At 37.0% G+C, this 18,028-nt stretch overlaps 1 protein-coding gene and 1 long non-coding RNA gene across 3 annotated transcripts; both read right to left on the bottom strand.

Moving 5' to 3' along the window:
- Nucleotides 1-1,794: 1,794 nt before the first annotated feature.
- On the bottom strand, nucleotides 1,795-17,401 carry SDG38 (SET domain protein 38). Of its 2 annotated transcripts, XM_039048154.2 has the most exons (8): nucleotides 16,918-17,401; nucleotides 10,342-10,397; nucleotides 9,396-9,522; nucleotides 8,393-8,462; nucleotides 8,130-8,306; nucleotides 7,753-7,828; nucleotides 7,433-7,504; nucleotides 1,795-2,221 (listed from the first exon to the last, which is right to left on the bottom strand). In XM_039048154.2, the coding sequence occupies exons 1-7, from the start codon at nucleotides 17,296-17,298 to the stop codon at nucleotides 7,444-7,446; spliced, it is 948 nt and encodes a 315-aa protein (XP_038904082.1). In that variant the 5' UTR covers nucleotides 17,299-17,401; the 3' UTR covers nucleotides 1,795-2,221; nucleotides 7,433-7,443. The 2 variants fall into 2 exon arrangements, with proteins under 2 accessions (XP_038904082.1, XP_038904081.2); XM_039048153.2 differs by lacking the exon at nucleotides 7,753-7,828 and having other exon boundaries at nucleotides 16,918-17,392.
- LOC150032901 (uncharacterized) lies at nucleotides 13,781-14,458 on the bottom strand. The gene is made up of 2 exons (XR_016524396.1): nucleotides 14,321-14,458; nucleotides 13,781-13,980 (listed from the first exon to the last, which is right to left on the bottom strand). It is a non-coding gene; the product is annotated as an uncharacterized LOC150032901 (long non-coding RNA).
- Nucleotides 17,402-18,028: the final 627 nt, after the last annotated feature.

Raw genomic sequence — 18,028 nt, 5'->3', positions numbered from 1 at the left:
AATTACTTTTTAATTTTCAAAACTTAGCCGAGGCTTAGGTTTTAGATTTCAAATCGTAAAAGCTTAAATAGTAGTGTTTAGATTCAGCTTTTGTCATATTTTGATTCTTATTTTTAGGACAATTATTTTATTTAAATTTTTATCAAATGGTTTAGATTAAACAAAATTAGTAAAAAAGTGAATAATTAAAATTTTAACCTAGATGCGACACTATTTAAAAAAGTTGAATCTATTCATGAAAGTGATTGGGCATGAAAGGATATGATTGTAATATATTTATTTATATAGTTAATAGTGAGAAATTTTTGGAAAAGTTGAATCTAAAATGATTTTGGTAGATTAATAAAGTTTTGTTTGGTAACGATTTGATTTTTTATTTTTGTTTTTGAAAATTAAGTCTATTTTATTTACATTTCTTATAATAAGTCTACACATTTAATTTTAAAACTAAAAATAACTTTTTGAAAGCATTTTTTTGGCTCCTAAGATTTAGCATGATTTTTTTTTAAATCATGAATGAAAAGTAAATAATAAAAGAAGAAATTAGAGAACGAAATTAGAGGTGGAAGAATTGTTTATAGGCTTAATTTTAAGAAGTAGAAAAAAAATACAATATTCTTTTACAATTATTTTTTACAATTTCAAATGAACCTCGGTTTTTTCGTAGGTAATAAAATAAAGAAATGCCTTGCACTCGACAGTAGGACATGTTTTTGGTATTCCTTTTTTTGTTTTACTTAATAATGGATGTATTTAGTCATGCAATGTTTAAGTGATGTTGACATGTGTTCCAAGGTTCAACTCTCTACCATTGCAATGGTTGCTAAAAAAAGTTTTTTTTTTCTTGAAGAAAAAGGGAACAACTAATTTTGGTCGTTTTTTTTTTTGTTTTGTTTTGTTTTTTTTTGTTTTTTTTGTTTTTTTTGTGTGTATGGGTGTTGGTCAACTTGGGGATTACTGAATTTGATGTGGTTCTACATGGGCTTATTTTAAGAATTAATCTTCTAAAATAGTTGTGTTTTGTGGAAAAAATGTGTGGGAAGTGTTTGGATTTCAAAAAAAAAAAAAAAGAGAGAAAATTGAGAAAATGAGGATATAATTAATAGATGAGAGAGTTATAGAGAAGAATTGGCATAATAGTGTTAGATCCCACTAGTTGATTACATTCCTGCTATGAAAGAGTAGAGGTGTTTATGAGTCGGATTGGGTTTAAGGACTTTTTAAACCCAACCAAAATGTTTGGGTTATAAATTTTTTCAACTCAAATAACTCTTATTACAAAATGAACCCAAAATAATCAAGAAATATTTGGGTTGGATTAGTTCGGGTTACTTGAATCATCTATTTAAATGTTCATTCTAAAAAGAATAAATGTTAATATGTAAAAATTCGATTTTATTTTTATATATTGAACTAAAAGCTCAATTTCAATTTATATAATAAAATTTTTTTTCCCAATGTACTTAAAAGTTTTCATTCAATTTTATATATGAAATATTTGATTTTGATTATTTAGGTGAACACATGAACTAATCCAAACGAGATAAAAGTTTTCATTTATTTGAACTCAACAGTTTTCATTTATTCGAACTCAGTCCAACTCAAATCGCATGGGCTAAATTAAGTTAATCAGTTTTTTCGAATCATTAGATTTTTTTAACACCTCTTGATAATTTATTTATTTATAATTTTTTTAAAAAAAAAATCTGTTTGTATGAAGTAAACGGACCTGAACAAAAAATTCAGAATTAAACATTTCCTGCTGAATACTTAACTACAGTGAAGTATAAAATATGAAATAAACACAATCTAAAACTGCCCATTGTATGTCTACAGAAAAACCAAAAATGAAGTATTTGTTGAACACTCCTTTTAATCTTGACATAAAATCAATGAGAATTATTGGAGAGAATATCTCTTCCTCAAAGTCCTATTCATATCCCAAAAATGTTCACAAGTTTCAGATATTGGTTCAATCAAGCCAGGCTTTGGCCTTTCTTCCCATAGGCCATCAGGAGAAGCCAAAGGCATAACAAAAACTCAAATAAGGGTCAACAAGTTTGTTTCAAGTGAGCGTTCAATATGAGAATATGTGGATAATCTCAATCACCGGACGAACACCGTGCACAGTTGCATATAAAACCAAACCCTTGGTGCAGCAGAGTTCGCCGAGCGTCGTAGTCCATACTTGCATCAATATAACAAATCCGAAGCTCTTCATCTGTCATTGCACTAACTAGAGTTGTAGTTACTTGTGATATGAAAAGAGCTTATCCAACCATGGTTATAGAGATTTGATAACAAACCAAAAAGCATACTAAATATTTTTTTGTTGTCCACAAATACAAGATTTCTCTAAACAAATTGGATTCTTATAAATGCTAAAAATCTACAATTGCTTTATAAAAGGTATCGATTCTTATTATTCAAAGAAACAGTACACTATATGTAAGAACTCTAGAACACAATCACAAACGATTTGTTCTCCCCCAACCTCTCACTCTCGAGAAGGTTTGCTAAACTCCAACCCCCCTTCCCCCATGCTAAACAACCAATATAAACCTATCACCATTCATCCTACCCCGTGGTCCCCCACATTCACATAATTCTCACTTCAACTATTCTAGCCAGTGGCCACACAACCACACTCCCCTGCCTTCTCTCATTCTTTCTCACATAAGTGTGTATTATTTGAGGCCTAACATTACTTCTTGGCTCTAAAATCACCTTGTCCTTGAGGCGAAATCAGGCAACTGCTGTTGAAATTAATCAATTATCTCCCATGTCGCCTCATGTAGAAGGGTTTTTTCGATATCCAAAAACCTCCTTTGACTTAATAAGCCATTCCATCCTATCAGAAAACTTTGGAACATCAGACTGTCTCTTTCTGAGGCCCCAATGCTTCCTTTAATCGAGAGACATGAAACACGAGATGAATGGTTGCCCCAGCTGGCAATGACAAACGATATGCTAGAATTCCTACACGAACTTCAATTTGATAAGGTCCAAAGTACTTGGGAGGTTTTTCATTTCTTCACTAGATCACAGAAGATTGTCGATAAGGACGAAGCTTCAAGTAAAACCAAATCACCGACAACAAACTCAACTTTTCTTCTGATAAAAAAAAATTCATGTGTTCTTGAGTTGTTGCTAAATGATCTTTCAGCACCCTCAACATCACATCCCTTTCTCGTAATTGCTGATCCAAGTTGGAATTAGAAGTAGACTGATCACTAGATCAGTTCTGGAGGTTGACGACCATACACTGCCTGAAACAGAGTAATCCCAATGGAAATATGGAACATTGTATTGTACTAGTGCTCCACTCAATGAACCAAGAATATCATTGTTTAGGCCAGTCACCACAAAAACAGCGTACGTAAGCCTCCACACTTTTATTTACAACCTCCATCAGTCCATCGGACTGTGGATGATAAGCTATATTACAATTCAATTGAGTTCCAGCTACCCGAAACAATTCTTGCCAAAAATTGCACAAAAAGACCTTATCCCTGTCAGAAACAATGGACTTGGAATAACCATGTAAATGAACTACCTCCTTAACAAACACTTCTGCTACACCTTAGCCGAATATGGATGCTTCAGCCCAATAAAATGGCTATATTTAGACAATCGATCAACCACCACAAAGATAACATCAAAACCTTGCGACTTAGGAAGACCGTCAATGAAGTCCATGGATATATCCTCCCAAATGGCATCTGGAATACCCAATGGCAACAACAACCTAACCGGAGATACTGCTAATGCTTTATTCTTCTGACAAACCGGACATTCCTCAACATACTTCTTCACATCATTTTTCATCCCTTCCCAAAACAACTCCTCCATCAATCTTTTATAAGTTTGCAGAAAACTAGAATGCCCCCAAAAGTCAGAATCATGATATGTATGCAAAATGGTAGGCAGCAAAGTAGACGTTTTAGAAAGCACTAGCCTTCCCCTGAGTTTCAGCATCCCTTGTTGTGAAGAGAAATTAGGAACACTGTCTTCATCAAAGAGCAACTTCTGCACCACAGCTTGTAATTTAGAATCATTACTCACTTCCTCCTTGATCACCTCCACATCCAGCAATGTAGAAACGGACAAATTAGCCAATTCCACACCCTCTGGTCTATGAAACAAAGCATCGGCCGCCTTGTTTTCCACCCCCAGCTGTAGACCACTTCGAAATCATAGCCAAGCAACTTGGACAACCACTTTTGATGTTGAGGTTGCACAACTCGTTGCTCTAACAAATACTTAAGAGCTCGCTGATTAGTGACAACCACAAACTTCTGTACCAAGAAGTATTGGTCTCCACCTCTGTACTGCCATAACCACAACCATCAACTCTTTTTCATAAACTGGCTTACTACGATCTCTGGTGGATAAAGTATGGCTAAAATAAGCAATAGGCCTTCTTTGTTGCATTAACATGGCTCTGAGACCAAAACAGAAGCATCAATTTCTATCTCAAAAGGCTTACTAAAATCTGGTAAAGAAAGCACAGGAAGGGTTACCATAGCATTTTTTAGCTTATCAAGAGCTTTTTTAGTAGCCTTGGTCCATCCATAAGCCCCCCTTTTCAACAAGTGAGTTAATGGGGCAGCTAAACTTCCACAATTCTACACAAAACGCCTATAATATCTGGTGAAGTCCAAAAATTCCCACTTCCCGAATACAAGTAGGGGCTCCTCAACTAAGGCTTAAATACCTTATTCATTAACGGCTGGAAAGTAGATGGTGCATTCATTAAACCAAAAAGCATGATAAAAAATTCATAATACCCTTCATGTGTGCGAAACACAATTTTTTCCACCCTCGGTTGGATTCATCCGAATTTGATGATATCTAGACTTCAAATAAATCTTAGAAAACCAAACAGCCCCATTTGACTCGTCAAATAACTCTTCAATAACATGTATCGGAAACTTATCAGGAACAGTCACATTATTTAAAGCTCACTAGTCAACACCAAACCTCCAACCTCTATCCTTCTTTTTCATTAAGAGTTCCAGGCTTGAATAAGGACTAGAACTGGGTTGAATAGTACCTGAAGTTAACATTTCCGCCATTAACTTTTCCATTTCACTCTTCTGATTATGTGCATAGCGATATAGTCTCACATTTATTGGTCCAACTCTCGGTTTTCATATGAATGTGATGATCAACTCCACTTCGTGGAGATAAATCTTCAGTCTACTGAAAGACATCATCATATTTCAAAATAACTTCAGTTAAAGTCTCAGTCGAGTAAAAAATATCATCAATTCCATAAAATGCTACCAGAGTTTTTGTCTTCTCCATTGCTCAACACTCTATTAAAAATCCTTGATCTCCTCCATCCTAAGTTTTTATCATCCTTCTCAAACTGACCTGCATTTTCTTCAGGCTCGGATCACCTTTCAAAACAATCGTCTTATTACCTTGCACAAACTTCATGGTTAAAGTTCTCCAATCTATCTCTGTCACCCCCAACGTATGAAGCCACTGCATTCCCAATATCATGTCCACTCCTCCTAACTCCGAGGCAGAAATTCATCAACAATCATGAACCTTCCGATCTTCAACTGAACTCCCGTACAAACTCCTTTCCCTTTGGCTACAGTTCTTGATCCCAAAATCACACCATAATGAGCAATATCATTGATTTTCAACTTCAATTCTTCCACCATACTTTGAGCCAAGAAATTATGAGTAGCACCACAATCAATTAACACCACCACACTATGATTCGAAACTTCTCCCCTTACTTTCATCGTTCCCAAATTAGATAAGCATACCACAGAATTCATCAACAACTCCACATGTTCTCAACATTCACTACCTGGAGTTCAACCGACGCAAGCTCCTCTTTCGCATCTTCGAAAATTTCTAAATCCTCCACATTAACTTGCACCAACAAAACCCTCAACTCATGTTGTTCTTTGATTTTACAACAATGACCAATAGTATAACGTTCATCACAATGAAAACATAGCCTTTTTCCTTCCGAAACTGAAATTCCGCATCTGACAACTGTTTAGTTGGTCCTTCCCGCTAAACTCCAGCCACCGTTACTCTTCGAAGAGTAATCATTCTGATCGGCACAACTTTTGGCATCTCAACAACTTCCTTCATTGTCGCGGTATTCACCGCCTTAGGGTTTTCCTTCATATTTTGCACTTTTTTTTAATTGAAACCCCCATGGGATACCTCTGAACGAAAAATATCTCTACTTTCTACACATTGGGCCACTTCCATCATATTCACAAGCCCAACCGGTTCCCAACATTCAAACTCGGCCCTTACCAACGGATTCAGCCCATTCATAAAATTATTTTCTAATATTTCATTCGTAAGATGTGGTGTGGCACTACAAATTTATCAAATAGATAACCGAACGGTCTCATAGCACTGCTGGCTTAGAGGGTGGTCTAACTTTCAAATAGATTTATATATTCTTCTATAAAGGATTCTTGTTTAATTTGACGTGGAGATCAGAATCATTGAAGTAGTCACATCTTCAAGTTCTTCTAATCGAAAAACATCTCACACTCCTCCTTTGCTCAATACCAATCCAATGCCACAGATTCGAAGCTCACGACAGCAATAATCATCTTCTCTGCTCCAGTAAGCTTATGAATCTGAAAATAATGCTCTGCTCGAAATAACTAGGCGTTTGGTTATGTTCCATTGAAAACTGGCATTTCGACCTTTTTGAACTTGTTTCGTTTGTTTTTTATATCTCCAATTCCCGTTCTTAACATCTCATTCAACTTCGCTATCGCCACTCCTTCCGCGTCTTTCGCTTTCACAGTTCCACTAGAACTCTCCATTCCCGAAGGCATCAACGATGTAGATCTTGATTGAGAAACTTCTGTTAGCAAATTCACTAACTTCCACGTTTCTTCCAAAGATTGTTGTTATAAATCGACTTGAACATTCAATTGTTCAATGCTTTTTGCCAACAATTTCATTGTTTCTTCCATCACTGATAGCTTCTGAATCTCGACTCTAATTCCAGAGATCTCCTCATCTACCACTTCAATCTTCTCCTCCATTCTCTTTTGCGCCATTTTTCCTAATCTTCCCCGTGTGAAGCTCCGATACCAATAAGAAAGGTATCGATTCTTATTATTCAAAGAAATAGTACGATATATGTAAGAACTCTAGAAGACAATCACAGACAATATGTTCTCCCTCAACCTCTCACTCTCAAGAAGGTTTGCTAAACTCTAACCCCCTTCCCCCACGCTAAATAACCAATATAAACCTATCACTATTCACAACCCCCTCTCCCACACACACATTCACATAATTCTCACTTATGCTATTCTAACCGGTGGTCCCTATGACCACACTCCCCTGCCCTCTCTTATTCTTTCTCACATAAGTGTGTATAATTGAGGCCTAACAATACTTTATCCTCGATTACATTTTAACTTACCGGGATCAACATCACGGAGGGCCTTCAATCTCGCGTTTGCATTGTTTATCCATATAATGTGTGTGTTTGGATCTGCAACAAACACAACCTCATGATATTGTACTTCAACTAAAATTAGTTCATGATGAGGAAAATGATAAGATAATTAGTATATTTGAATTTAATATTTGTTTAGTAGTTAATTTAGATCAATTAGTGTTTAAATAGTATTTTAGAATTAATTAGTTAATTGTCTTATTTCCTTGTAAGGCTACTAATAGTCACTTTAGGGTTGTAATAGAAAGCTTTTAAAATCTCTTTTGAATAAAGAACTTGTGTACTTTGGAGAGCTCTCTCCCAAACCTAGGGATGAATTTTCCCTTGTTCGGCCATGGACTTGGTCTAATGCCTTCCCTCCTGCATCAGTCAAGCTTTAGCTAGTTAAGATTTTCTGATCTGTTTTACATACATTACTCATGTCCTATTACATAATTTTGTATCTTAACTAACTTTGAACTGTAATCAACATTTACCAATGAATTAAAAGCATACTACTCGAGCAAAACAAGAACTTAGTGGATGTCAACAGTTCCTATTCGACACATTTTATATTTTGATTAAAAAGAAATGCTTAGGAAAAAGGAACAAAACATGAGGGGAAATGTGGAATGATGAAAATGATGCAAACACGTAAGCAGAGGTTAAAAGGTGCACTGACCACAATCATGATTATAGAAAGACGGTAGCATGTAAACAGCATTCCCAACAGCAGCTTCAGCTTCAACACAGGCTGCTGCAAGAGAATGAAGATCTTCGTACCCTCCAGCTAACTCGATCCGAAAGGCATTGATACGAATTCGTGCGAGAACTCCAGTGTACCATTCTCGAGTTAAAACTTGGAATATGTAAGTCAACAACAACGGGAAGAATAGAATGACAAGAATTATTGTCACAGATCTTTGCCAGCATATAGGAGGATACAAAGCATCCGTTCATCTGTGATGTTTGCGTTGACCAAGGCTTTTCTCAGCAAGCCGTATCCTTCTTCCAACTGAAGTTTTCAGATGAATAAAACTATATTCATATAGTAACAGAGAATTCAAACAAATATAGAAACCTACTTTTTTAATTTAAACAAAAAGCAAGACTTTCATTGAAATGGGAAAAAAGAAAAAAGAAAACAAAGAAAAAAGAGAAAGGAAGACTATTGTTGGGAATGCAACCAAATTCCCACCTTGCTAGATAAGGGAGAGATCATGAGTATAAAAGTGAGGACAACTATCTCCAATGGTATAATGTCTTTTGGGTGAAACCAAAATCAAAGTCACTAGAGTTCATGTCCAAAGTGGACAATATCATACTATTGTGGAGATATTTGGAGGGTCCATTGTCCTTATCACCTATGACATGTGGAGTGCTAACCAGTAGCCATCTTTGTGACACAATTGGTTGGAATGAAACAAAACTTGCTTGAAGATAAATTTGCAATAATTTGAGAGGTCGGGTTTAGCATAATGCTTCAATTGGAGCCTCACTATTTCACTGTGGAAGGAAGATTTTTATTCTTTTGATTACTTATGCTTTTCCAAGACTATTTTTGATGTACTTGGTACTATTGCAGTCTTCCTTCCAACTCCAACAAAATATATACATACTTAACATTCAATGTAAAGTTAATTTAGCCTCCGCCAAAATCGAGCTCGCAGAAGAATATCAGGAATTGATATTTTAACTGAAAAGTTCAATGAACTAAAACAATAAAGTACATCTAAGGAAATAGGAAGGAGTACACCGACTAAGATCAGAAATTGCTCGCTTCTAAGGTGATATTTTTTGCCAGTTTCATGTAATAAAACCCATTCAAACTTAAACCCAAATGTAATATCAGCAAATTTTTTAGCTGTCTTCTGGATACAGACCAATGGGTAATCCATCATATGAGCTCATCCAATATGAAATTATCAAAATATGTGAAGTATATTACCTCCAAAACCATATCAGTAGACAAACGAGAAGGTTGAAGTATGTCAAGAAGGCCAGAAGATATAGCTCCAGATATGACCATACAAGCCAATCGCTTCACCAAAAGAGGATATTTTAAGCCTTGCTCCCTTGACAAAGACACGAACACAAATTTCTTGACAAGTTAGATGTACCACTACAAAGTTACAAACTAGTCATTCACGTTGAGGGCACATTGAAAGCCATGTGCGTGTTTATCAGTAAATGGATTATTTTGTTCAGCTTGCTACCTTTGCATGTTAATTTTTCTTGGTAGATTAAAAACAGTATCAGTTTATATAAGGTGTTCTATTGCCCAAAAATCTAGAATAATGTTAATAAAAGGGAATAAGATAAAAATGGGATAAAGAAAAACACTGATGACAAAGTTATTCCATGAGTGCACCACAAAATACTAATGACAGTAGATTGACATATGAAGAATTGAGTTCACATCGGAAATAATCATTTCCCTGGACATTGCATATCTTTATCCACGGAACTGAGATTTTTTCTTAACGCACTCCTTATTTGTCCATTCAATAAAGAAAGAGGTGAAAATACAGAATAGAAGACAAAAGAAAATTACCCAAGAGGGGTAGAAAAAGGACAAGACGTCCTATTTAATAAAGAAAAAGCAGACAACTAAACACTATAACTAAAAAATCAAGCCTAAAAAACTTAATACCAAAGAGATACTGTCGATGGCTTGTTAGTGAAGCACAATGGGGAGCCATAAAGCATAGGCCATATCACAAACTAATCACATCATCAAGCCGAGACAAGAAAATCTTTTGCTTTCTCTTCAGTACTGCAAATTATAGTCATAATTGCACTAACTACAATAAGGCATCAATTTTTGAATGCATATATGTACAATGGGGAACATCAATTAATTGGTGACATAAATGATCGAAAATTTAAGGAACCTGCAATAATTGTCGTAGTCTGACCAATCTGCTTCCATTTCAACATCGTGGAAAACCTAACAGAAGAATTACATTTCTTTTACACCAACAGTAGTGACGAGAATACAAGCAAAGCTCAATATCAATATTGAAAATCATATACATAAAGAAACATATCCAACCCAAGCCTAGACAGGAAAAATACGGTGGCTGTTCCTCCCTAGAAAGATCTTCATATCAAGGACAAGATAGTATTTATTATTTGTTAAAAATAAAGAATAGGGAAGAGAAGAACAAGATTACGTGGAAACCCTAGTACAGGGAGAAAAACCACGATATAAAGACTTTTCTTATTTGTTTTAAAACCGATACACTGAATACACAGGGACACACTGTATAAATAGACAGTAGGAAACCCTAGGGGTCTTACACAATTACATAAATGCCCCTAGGTTAAAAGCCCTATTTTCAACACTCCCTCTCAAGTTGGAGCATAGATATCAACAAGCCCCAACTTGCTTACACAATAATTAAAATTTTGTCTCAATAACCCTTTTGTAAGTACATCAGCAACTTGTTGGTTTGAATGAATATAAGGGATGCATATGTTTCCACTGTCCAACCTCTCCTTAATGTAGTGTTTGTCTATCTCCACGTGTTTAGTTCTGTCATGTTGAACTGAGTTGTTTGCAATACTGATGGCAGTTTTATTATCACAAAACAATTTCATTGGAGGCTCATTATCTTGCTAGAGATCTGATACTTTCTTCAACCAGATTTCTTCACAAATCCCTAAACTTATGGCCCGATATTCAGCCTCAGCACTACTTCTAGCAACAACTCCTTGTTTTTTACTTCTCCAGGTGACTAGATTTCCCCAGACAAACGTACAATACCCAGACATAGATCTTCTATCAACAACAGACCCTGCCCAATCAGAATCAGTGTAAGCTTCAACAGATCGTTTATCGGTTTTCCTGAACATTAGGCCTTTACCAAGAGTTCCTTTCAAATACCGAAGAATACGTTCAACTGCTATCATATGATCCTCACAAGGAGCTTGCATGAACTGACTCACAACACTTACTGCATAAGAAATATCTGGTTTTGTGTGATAAGTATATCAACTTCCCAACTAACCGCTGATACCTTTCTTTATTAACAGGAATTCTATCATTCTTATCACCGAGTTTTGCATTGTATTCTACTGGCATGTCAACAGGTTTACACCTAATCATACCTGTTTCTTTTAGCAAGTCCAGAGTATATTTTCGTTGAGAAACTGATATACCCTCTTTTGAGCGAGTCACTTCCATTCCCAAAAAGTAGCTTAGCTTCCTGAGGTCTTTAATTTCAAACTCTCTGGCCATCTCTATTTTTAGTCTTGTGACCTCTACATCATCATCCCCAGATAAAACAATGTCATCAACATAAACAATAAGAACAGCTATCTTCCCTGATGTTGATCTTTTTATAAAAAGAGTGTGATCGGAATGTCCTTGAACATACCCCTGTGCTTTCACAAATGACGTGAACCTGTCAAACTAGGCCCATGGAGACTGTTTCAATCCGTATAGTGACTTCCTCAATCTACGCACTTTATTTTTAAATTGACTCTCGAACCCGGGAGGGGGACTCATATAGACTTCCTCCTCAAGTTCCCCGTTCAAAAACGCATTTTTAACATCAAGTTGGTGTAGGGGCCAATTTTTATTCACAGCTACTGATAGAAGCACTCGGATCGTGTTAGTTTAGCCACAGGTGAAAACGTCTCAGAATAATCTACTCCATATGTTTGGGTAAAGCCTCTTGCAACGAGTCTAGCCTTGTACCGGTCAATCGTCCCATCTGACTTGTACTTTATAGTAAACACCCATTTACATCCCACTGTTTTGTGCCCTTCAGGCAAAGTCACTAGTTCCCAGGTTTTATTCTTTTCCAGAGCAATTATTTCTTCCATAACAGCAGACCGCTATTCTGGTTTTTTCATTGCAACACTTATGTTATCTGGAACCACCTCAATGTCCAAGCTAGTAGTAAAAGCCTTGAACTCAGATGTCAGATTACTATACGTCATATAACTATGCATACGGTATTTAGTACATGAACGGTACCTTTCCTCAAGGCTATAGGAAGATCAAGTGATGCATCACATTCTTTCACCTCTTCAGGCTTCTCACCATGATTTACTATCTGTGTATCAAAAACTTCAGTAGTATCTTCCACATCATCATTAGCACGGACCATTTCATCCTCTACATCTTCAATCATTTCATCATCTGCAGTTTCCCTTTCTATCATTCTTTTAGTATTATTGCTCCCTTCCCCCTTGTCGTGCCTGCCTTCATCATTCTCCATACATAAATCAACATCATTAGGAATATACGTGCCTGGACCTGATGGTGGGTCTGACTCCTACACTGGAGCCAGCAGTTCTGGTTCAACAGGCGACACTACTTCCTTCCTGAGATTCTTCCTGTAGTACGTTTTCCAAGGAACTTGATTGGTAGGGAGGACCAGACTATCATGCTCAAGACTAGGTTTAGACAAGGTTTGAATGGACGCTGACTCTAAAGGAATAGCATAAGACAACTAGTTAGTCTCTTCATTTATGTTCTCCCCCTGAAGATGACTAATAGGGAAAAACGACTGATCCTCGAAAAAGGTGACATCCATGGAGACATAGTATTTTCGAGATGACAGGTGATAGCACTTATATCCACATTGATGGAGTGGATATCCAACAAAGACACACTTCTGAGCATGAGGAATAAATTTTGTGCGGTTTGAACCATGGGAGTGAACAAAAGCAACACAACCAAAAACCCGAAAAGAAACATCAGAAATCAACCGAGTTGTAGGAAAGGACTCTTTAAACAATTCTAAAGGAGTATGAAGATTAAGAATACGAGAGGGCATCCGATTAATGAGGTGAGCGGCAGTGAGAACTGCATCTCCCTAGAGGTATGACGGAAGGGTGGCGGATAACATAAGAGACCGGGCTACTTCAACCAGATGCCGATTTTTACGCTCAGCTACTCCATTTTGTTGTGGAGTGTAAGCACACGAACTCTGGTGGATAATACCCCTTTAGAATCAAGAAATTCTCTGAAGGAGGCATTAAAGAATTCTCGCCCATTATCACTTCTTAAAATCCCAATTTTTGTTTTAAATTGAGTTTCGACAGTTGTATAAAACTGTTGGAAAACAGAGGACACTTTAGATTTATCAGTGAGAAGGAAAATCCAAGTGAGATGGTATGATCATCTATAACCGTGACAAACCACCGTTTTCCTGTGGAAGTAGTAACTGGTGAGGGACCCCACCATACATCACTATGAACAAGAGAAAAAGGACTCGAGGGTTTGTAAAAGGCAGAGAACGGAAAGAAACACGATGTTGCTTGGCACGAATACATACATCACAATTAAAAGAAGAAGTACTAGCATTACGAAATAAGTGAGGAAATAAATATTTCATATATTGAAAATTCGGATGTCCTAAGCGAAAATGCCATAACATAACATCATGTTCAGAAACAGAGAAATTTAAAGACATAAACCCAGATTAGTAATCATTCCGAGAGGAAGCTTCGTCAGAAAGGAAGTATAGTCCCCTATCGTGCCGAACAGTGCCAATCGTCATCCCCGATTTCAGATCCTGAAATAAAACTGAATCTGGTGAGAAAATCGCCTCACTTCAAATCTCTTGTTATTTTACTGACAGATAACAAATTATATGATATTTTAGGCACATGCAAGGTATTACGTAGGATTAAACCATTAAACGGAGAGATATTGCCCTTTCCCGCAACAGGGGCAAAAGACCCGTCTGCAATTCGAATACGCTCATTACCAGCACTTGGATTATATGACATAAATAACTTTGAGGAACTCGTAAGGTGATTAGTAGCCCCTAAATCCACAATCCATGGTTTCTTATCATTTATACTAATTAGGCCAAAAAAATGAAAATTACCTGACTGTGTAATTGCACTCACCCCGACTGTACTCGAGCTGTGTTTACCGTCACCAGAAGATTGCTTCTGAGTTTGTTCATCTACTGAATCACTTACCAGGGCACAACTAGTATTAGATTTGTCATGAGACTGTCATCACCTGCTATTTGGGGGCTTCCCGTGTAATTTCCAACATTGGTCCTTCGTATGCCAAAGCTTCTTACAATGTTCACAAACAGGCGGAGGTTTTTTATCACCATCAGTACCGGACGGCTTGGCGACAAAGGCGACTGCATCAGTAGTAGAAATGGTATTATTCATGGCACACGACCGATCTTCTTCCAGCCGTATTTTAGAACAGACTTCTCGAAGTGAAGGAATCGGGCGCTGGCCCAAGATCCGACTATGAACACCATCAAACTTTGGATTTAATCCAGCCAAAAACACATAAACACGATCTGCTTCCTCAATCTTCAAATATTGGGCCCCATCCTGTGGACAATTTCAGACGATCTCTCTACACAAGTCCATTTCCTTCCATAACATTAACAGTTTGTTAAAATAAGAGGTAACATCCATGAACCCTTGTTTGGATTCATGGACCTGTTTATGGAGTGTATATAGCCGAGAGGCATTCTGTCTTTTAGAATATAGATCTTGCGTCGCCTCCCAGATATCTTTGGCTGTTGCAGCATATAATAGCGGTCTTCCTATCTGGAGTTCCATACTGGTCACCAAAACAGATCGTAACAACGAATCTTCTCCTTTCCAAATTCGTTCTTGTGGATCACCTGGGGCCAGCTTTGGAATTTCTCCTGTCAAATATCCAAACTTGTGACGCCCTTCCAAGGTCATCCGGATTGATTGAGACCAGGAGAAATAGTTCTGGCCATTTAATTTTTTCCCGACGATAAATCCTACAGAATTACCCATCGAACTAGATAAGTAGGAAACGTTAGACACAATAGGTAATGAGTTTACCGAATTTTTTGAATAAACCAGTTGAGGATTTACACCGAACATCGTATCCAAATCAGAAATCTGTTGTTGTAGGTAAGCCAACCGTTGTCTCGCATCGTCTGGTTAACAAGTTGAACTACAAGTGATTGGAACAGGTGCTAGTCGCTCGGGCTGCTCAAGACCTCGGCTGTTGGATGTGGAAAGACCATCAGGTCGGGTTGTGAAGGAAACCAGATCACCGGGTCGGGCTGGATTGGCTGAAAGAGGATCGGCTGGCACAAAAAAACGGGCTGAAGAACTCTCGGGTCGGGCGAATCTCGGGTTGGAGCTAAAATCAAAAAACCGGGTCTGGTTCTGTCCATCGCTGGTCTGCCTTGGTTCAACCCGGACCGGCCCGGTTTGCTCTAGACCGATACCAACCCTAATCAGATCAGATCGATGCCTCTGCTCCTCGCTTCCGATGTTGCCCTGATAGCTCTGATCGAAGGTCAACAGCTCCTCGCGGCCAGCCTGCTCTTCACGTCCGAGGCTGCCGACTCTGCCATGACCGTGATAGCTTTATTTGTTCTTCGCGGCTAGCTCCAGCTCCGATCGTGACCAGATTTTGACTCGTTTCTGCATGGTGAGATCCGATCGACTGATGGCGATTTTCCAAGGATTGCAACTGGACAGCATAAATTAATTCCGGTAGGGCATCCTAAAAACATTCTTTTACACTCGGATTGCCGTTTTCATGTCAAAACTCGAAGACCCATCAGCAAAAGAGGATTGAGGTTGATTCTCTTCCATAATGGCTAGGGTTTCGTCACCGCGCTCTGATACCATGTTAAAAATAAAGAATAGGAAAGAGAAGAACAACAAGATTACGTGAAAACCCTAGTACAGGGAGAAAAACTACGATATAAAGACTTTTCTTATTTGTTTTAAAACTGATACACGGAATACACAAGGGATAAATAGACAGTAGGAAACCCTAGGGGTCTTACACAATTACATAAATGTCCCTAGGTTAAAAGCCCTATTTTCAACATTATTTAACTACAAAGAGGCAAGTTAAAATTTTTCTCAAATGAAATTGCTGAATTCATATACTTCTCTCCATGTACGATGTAGATAATATAAAACGACAGAGATGATTTACAACTCTCCAACTGCTAGATGTTTAATTCTAAAATTCCCAAAATCAACATGCATCTCTTTGGCTTCGGATCCAAAGGAAAGAACCACTAGGAAAAATCAAGTTCATTCTTAAACTATATATTTTTTTTCTCTGATATAAAAACTCTCTTATTTCGATATTCCTAAAAGTTTTTCAAATGCATATAAAAGAAATGACAATTTGATAAATGGTATCGGTTCTTTCAGAGGCAAAACTACATACACATGGCGGACATTGGACAAAAATCAAAAACTCCCGAACGAACGTCGAATAAGGCAGCAAAGAGAGAATTATACGTTCAATTTAGTCTTAAATAAGTTCACAAAAACGATTTAATCGAAGCGTTCGCGCAGACAATTCACACACCTTAACACGCAGGTGAAAACTAATTCGTGTAAGACCGGCTGGTGGTTTCACGAAATAAAATTAACGAAAAACAGATTAAGAATCAAACAAATTTTAAAACATATTAACCTAACCGAAAACATATTGAAGTGATTGAATATGATTGTACTGATACCTTGGAATGTCGTTCACACTCTTCACTGCAGAACGATGCACGATGAGCATCGAAGTCGACGTTAGCATTTCTCTGCAGATTCCGCAGGCAGAAATTGCAAACATGGTTGATAGAAAACAGGGAAGGGTGAGCGACGAGTGGTTTGGCTGTGTGTATGAGTTCTCCGGCACCGATCTTTCGAGTGGCGAAAACACCGCGACCAGCAGTGTCGGTGAGCGAGACTCGTATAGGTGGTGGACCGCCGGGAGAGGTGGAATCGGCATTGTGGAGTCCGGCGGCGGAGGAGAAAGGCGACGGAGAGGAAAATGACTTGGCCGGAGAGTATGGGAATTTGAACCGGGAAATCCAACGGCCGTAACGCACCAAGGAAGTCGGCGCCATCTCTCTCTACTGTGTACTTTGTTGGAGAGAGAGATTAAAGACAAAAATAGTTGAATTTAGGCTTCCTTGGGCCATTGGATTGAATTTTTCATTGGGCCTATCGCATAAATGGCCGAATTTTGTAGGAAAATCGAGGAAATAGCACAATGGGGGTGCTTTTTTATTTTCGTAAAAGAACGAAAATATAAGATTTTTGGTAAAATCGTACCGTGCATATAAGATATATTTTTCTAATTCCCAAATTATGTTATATCGTGTATAAATACTCAGTTTAAATAGAATCATCTATTATGAGACCGTGATTACGAGACTTCGATTTAATAGATTTAAAAGATAAATGTGTCGGATTTTTCTCTCATTTTAAAATATAAATTGGCGATTTTATATATTTTTTGATTTGATTTAATAACTTTTCGAAAATATTCCAAATTAATTAATTTTAATTTGTTTATCACCATTTTGATTTTAATTTACAATATATTTTTATATTTTATATTATTTTATTCGTTTTTCTATTATTTTAAATTCGGATTAATTTTTTTTATCCTAATTAGGATTTTACTTAATATTTTATACATATGATCATCTAACAAACGGTATATTTCATTTAAATTTTATCATTTTCTTTGTATTTTTTAATCACATTTTATTCATTATCATCTTATTATATTATTATACCATTAATTTGTCTTTTTGACAAATAACTAAGTATTCACTTTTACAATCTTGT

The sequence above is a fragment of the Benincasa hispida genome, chromosome 11 (genome assembly GCF_027475165.1).
Source record: "Benincasa hispida cultivar pf3 chromosome 11, pf3_genome.v1.1, whole genome shotgun sequence".
NCBI classification, from domain to species: Eukaryota; Viridiplantae; Streptophyta; class Magnoliopsida; order Cucurbitales; family Cucurbitaceae; genus Benincasa; species Benincasa hispida.
Note: the sequence above shows the minus strand (reverse complement) of the source record. Positions and strands in the feature narration are given on the sequence as shown.